A 5,272-nucleotide genomic window follows, 5' to 3' on the forward strand; every position below is an offset into this window, starting at 1 on the left:
TTTCTTGTGTTGAGAGCAGTTTTTGGAGTGTCTTTGTCAACAGCTTTGTTGTATTTTTATGGTTATTTTGTGACACTCTTTTAGGTATTCTTTGAAGTGTTTATTAGTTATTTTGTGAGGTATTTGGGGGAGTGATTTGTAACAGTTGGTGTTGATTTTGAGGTTACAATTACTTTTTTTTTTTGTAAGGGTAACTTGGGCTTAAACTTATATGTGATCCAAATGATTGATGAATAAAGGCATTTACTGGGTGAGGCTCTGCAGGCATAGGACTATTGTATTTGAATTGCGCTAACAAAGCTCGGTTGTGTAGAATCTTTTATGCCTTTTTTTTTCATTCTAACTATCACTATAACGGATGTTAAGCAAAATTGATTTATCATATATGCATGCTAATTATTTTTCAGTAATTAAATTAGATGAAGAGTCGAAATTTAATTTACAAATTATTTTAGCTCTATCTATATATGTTCAATCAGTCCATTTGCTAACTTACCATAACTATGAACAGATTGCATAATAAAAACTTTAAATAAATAGACAAAACCACAAATGACAAATAAATCGCATGAATTACTATTTGCATAAATACTATTATATAATTATATTAATTATTATGCTTTTCAATTATAAATCCAATTTTTTGAATTTTGGATTAAATCTATCTTAAGCTTAAATCATTGCGGGTGCAAGTTTTATAATGCTCAAATTATGAAATTGCTTATTTAATTACTTCTCAATACTCAAATTTCAATAGTATATCACTGATTGTATGGTCATCTTAGTAACAAAATTATCCCAAATTATTTTACTCGTAGAGATATTGAAAAAAAAAAGAAAAAGAAACGAATAATTTTTTTTATATAATAAAATCTTAAATTCACACATTCACACATGCATTTATTTAAACTACCATATAGATATAATTTGCGAATCAATTCAACAATTTTAAAAATATAATGAACATCTTTAATCAATAGACCAAATATTGAAGATCAGAAATTAACAAAGTTAAATGTATTGCAAAACCTCATATTCATGAGATTATTTTTAACAATTAATAAGTTGGTATCAATATGGCACGAAATGCTTAAGAAATTAAGTTAAAAAGTAGCTAGCAGCAGCAACTGCTAATAAATTTATTAAGTGATAGCATTTAGTAAAGAGGATATTAACGGTGGAACTCAATTAATCACCACAGTTGACGAATTCATAGTTGACGGTGAGGTAACCATTAGCACTGCCAACCCCATTAGAATCAAGTTGTCTAAACACATTAACATCCAAATCTAGCCCATTGTTTTGGCATTGATCCACGATTCTCACTGTTGCTTGATTTCCGGTGCCGGTGTTGGTCACCTACAAAATTTGATTAAATAGATTACGAATATCAGAAATTGAAAATATTTTCTTAAACCAAATGGAGTCTTCTAAATTTGGTTTTATTGTCTGTTGGATAGTGGCATAGCTAGAGGGGGCAAGTAGATGTTTTAGCCCTCCTTGATTAATTAGAATAATAACAACTTTGGTTCCTTTCAATTAAAAATTATTTAATTTAAACCCTTTTAAAATGAAATTGAGTTCATTGCATCAAACATCCTCAAACTATGATCTTCATTTTAAATTGGTCTTCAAACTTCAAAATGTTTTAATTACATTCCTAAACTATTAATGTTATATCAATTAAGCCCTTCCATTATTCAAACTCTTAATTTAACCACTAAATTACATATAAAATCTTATCTGCATAATTTAAATTTTAAATTTTAAAACTAAAAACTAAAAATAAAGTAAAATCGAAAAAGAGTGTAAGATAGTTCTACAATAATTTCAAAAACCTTAAAATCAAAATTTTTACAACAGTTGTTTTTACAATGTTCATTTTTCTTTAAAATTTTCATTTAAAATCATATCATATAAGATCTAATATCTCATTTAACGGTTAAATTAATAATTTTAGTAATGAAATAAATTTATTAATATAACACTTGTAGTTTGAGGGTGTAATTAGAATATTTTAAATTTTGAAGACCAATTTAAAATAAGTGTCAAAGTTTAAAGATATTTGATCCTCCAAATTTTTATAATTTTATTTCGATCCCAATAGCAAATTCTCGATCCCTTTTTTCTTTTTCTTTTTTTGAGAAAGATGAGATGGAGTAATATAGGTGTCTGGGAATAAGGTAAAGCAAGACTTACTCTTAAGCATCGGCCACAAGCAGCTTGACCTTGAGGACCACCTGGTGCACAAAAGGCAGTCCAACCATATCTGCGACGCCATTCCAAAGGCCTATTGGCATCCCATGTGGCGCAGTAAACACTTGCAGCATTCAAGTCCCAGTTTATATTCTGTGGATTATACTCATGATAACTAGCTCTCACGTTCGTACCACTTTGGGCTGCCGCCGATACCACCAAGCATGCTAACACCACTATGCATACCCTCATTTTCTCCATATTTTTTTTCTTTTATCTGCAGTTTTCATTGCCTATCAAGAGTTCCTCAATTTATAGGAAATTTATTCCCTCTATTGTATGACCGAAAGCTTTGAAAATTCCAAGTCCGTATTGATTTAATCTTCTTCAGTTTGGATAATACAGATTCTAGACGATGACGATGTGACTGAAAATTTGTTTGCTTCTTGCTTTGATTTAATTCTTCATATTGTTCCGCTTTTATTAGATGTCTTCTTGAAATTTCAAAGGTTGCAGATACTGTATTTGTATTGGGATTTAGATCTAAATTCCCCCCCCCCCCGTTCCTATACTCATTGGACTTTTCAAATTTAGTCCTTTAATTATTAAATTTGTAAATTTAATTCAACCACTTTTCTAATTGAAAAATTAACGTCCAATTATTTTTTTATACAAGATTAGAGATAAAGAATAGGTGTAACATGGTTTAAATTTGAGCCAAAAGGATATCTAACAAGAAATTTAACGAAAATCAATTACTAGAGTTATCAATTAGACTTTAATATTCAAATTAGATAAATACATATACTAAATTCCTTTAAATAAATAAAATAAAGGGATTAAATTTAAAAAATCTTAAAAGGGTTTAAGCTTAGATTTGTTGCATCCCTTTTATTCTCGATTTTTAAAGTAATAATTAAGTAGAAATGAGACATAAAATAAAAATCAAATGAAATGAAATCAACTATAGAATTTAGTGGCATATAGTCGATCGATTCGATTAATAAAAAATATAATTATAAAGTGATATATATTATTTATATCCCTTTAATAAATAAATCGATTAATTATATATTTTATTTATTTATATTATACTTATGTTAAGTAGGTTAATTAATTATCAACTAAATTAATATATGAAGAGGATTTACTTACACCGATATAAAACTTAGGTTATTTTACATTTTTATAACTTTTATACTATTAATATTTTAATAATTCAACCATTTAATTTATTAATGTGTTAGTATTTGTTATGCATGTAAGTTTTGAATGAATCGATATCTCTATCATACCGATCTAAAATATTGTCCACATGAATATATATTTAACAATTGATTTTTTTACATAAAATGAGTAGTTAGAAATTTTAATTTATTCCAAAATTGGTATGCATGATCTATATTAATAGAACATTAAATATTACTGTTAGATTATTGAAATATTAATTGTATAAAAAATTATGAAAGCATGTAAAATCACTTATGCTTTACATTGGTCTGAGTGGATCCCCCCTCATAACATATTACCAACAAATGTTGGGCATAGTGATAAGATAAATTGCATTCCCAAGAAAAAAAAATACAATGTCGAACTTTGGAAACAAAATTACTGCGGATGGTTGAAGTCAAAATTTTTTTTGAAGGGGTCGAAATTAAGTTGTATATCTTTACAATAATAAAATATAATTTTACCATTTTAATAGCTTATATTTTTATAATTTTATTGTTTATTATGAGGAGAAGAATCGTTGTCTTCCTCCACACAAAGTTGAACTTTCAAATCTACTTTTAAGATTTGTCTTCGGATGATTTTTTTATGAACTTCACCTTCCAAACTAATTTCATATAAGGTTTAAATTAGATGCCAGATTATTTTGAGAGATAAAATTATATTATAAAATTGTAAAAGGTTAAAGTAGAATTTTTTATATTATTATTAATTTAAAATTTTAAAGGGATTAAATTAAAATTTTTATTTTTGGAGAGTTAAAATGATTTTTACCATTGAATTAATTTATAATTTTAAAATTTTCAACGAGCTAAATTGATAATTTGCCATTTTAGAGGCCAAGACCCTGTTTATCCATTTAGCGTAATGCACAATTAAAAATAAGTAAAATAACTTTTTAACCCTCAATGTTAAATTTTTTCAATTTGTTCCTTACCTTTTAAAGGTACATAAAAACAATACAAAATTATAACAAATTATAAAAATATAATTATTGTTTTTCACATTTGAGTTATTAATTTAATAAGAGTTAAATACTAAGGTGAGACTATAATTATTTGAGAGATAGGATAGATTGGGTTTAAATAATTGATTATACTGGGTGTTTAGTAGTGGATTTCTTCTTTGTGCAAGGCACCACAGATGTAGGCAGTATCTTAAACAGCACTACCAACTTGCTTGTGTTCATTCTGATATTTTTTTTGTTCGTATAGTTGTGCTAATATTTGTGTTAAACATACTATCAATAGATATCATGATCTCTTGTCTAACATAATTAGTGAGATCCTATGTCTGACAATCGATAATAGAGTTTATGAAGAATGATGATTCGACTATACATTCACTACTTTTGGATGGATGAAATTATGTCTACTAAAAAACTTGAATGAAAGCTTTTTATCTGATAGAAAACGCATGAAAAATAGTGTTGAATAGATGAGATACTCCCCATTGCTAGAACTCTAAAACCCAAAGCAAATTGGACTACAATGGGACTTTCCATAACCTTTCCTCCCTCAATTCAATCAGTACTTAGGACTCCCCACCTCTTCACATATCGAATCAAGTGAATTGTCCTCAGTGTCAAACCCAAAATCTGTTTCAATAGTTATATATTTTATTTATATTTCTTTTAATAAAAATAAATTAATCATGTATTTTATTTACATTTAGTGAGTTAATTTGATTAATTTAGTTACATAAATCAAATTAACATATTTAAACTGATTAAAGTAAATAACGCCAACTAATTTGATTAAATGAATTTGGACCCTATCGTTGACAGCAAATTTTGTTGGTTGTTGTGATGCGAACAATCGTAGTCTAGCTAGTCTTTCACGCAAAC

General features: G+C 27.2%; 1 protein-coding gene across 1 annotated transcript; it reads right to left on the minus strand.

Moving 5' to 3' along the window:
* Positions 1-946: 946 nt before the first annotated feature.
* Positions 947-2,566, minus strand: LOC108463600 (pathogenesis-related protein PR-4-like). Its single transcript, XM_017763522.2, has 2 exons — positions 2,200-2,566; positions 947-1,359 (listed from the first exon to the last, which is right to left on the minus strand). The coding sequence occupies exons 1-2, from the start codon at positions 2,455-2,457 to the stop codon at positions 1,189-1,191; spliced, it is 429 nt and encodes a 142-aa protein (XP_017619011.1). The 5' UTR covers positions 2,458-2,566; the 3' UTR covers positions 947-1,188.
* Between the last annotated feature and the right edge of the window lie 2,706 nt (positions 2,567-5,272).

The sequence above is a fragment of the Gossypium arboreum genome, chromosome 13, assembly GCF_025698485.1.
Source record: "Gossypium arboreum isolate Shixiya-1 chromosome 13, ASM2569848v2, whole genome shotgun sequence".
In the NCBI taxonomy this organism is placed as follows: Eukaryota; Viridiplantae; Streptophyta; class Magnoliopsida; order Malvales; family Malvaceae; genus Gossypium; species Gossypium arboreum.

Excerpts from the sequence above, each read along its gene's own strand:
- LOC108463600 (XM_017763522.2), bottom strand. The coding sequence starts at position 2,457 with ATGGAGAAAATGAGGGTATGCATAGTGGTGTTAGCATGCTTGGTGGTA. Across the intron at positions 1,360-2,199 it reads CTTGTGGCCGATGCTTAAGA|GTGACCAACACCGGCACCGG; the intron begins GTAAGTCTTGCT and ends CAAATTTTGTAG.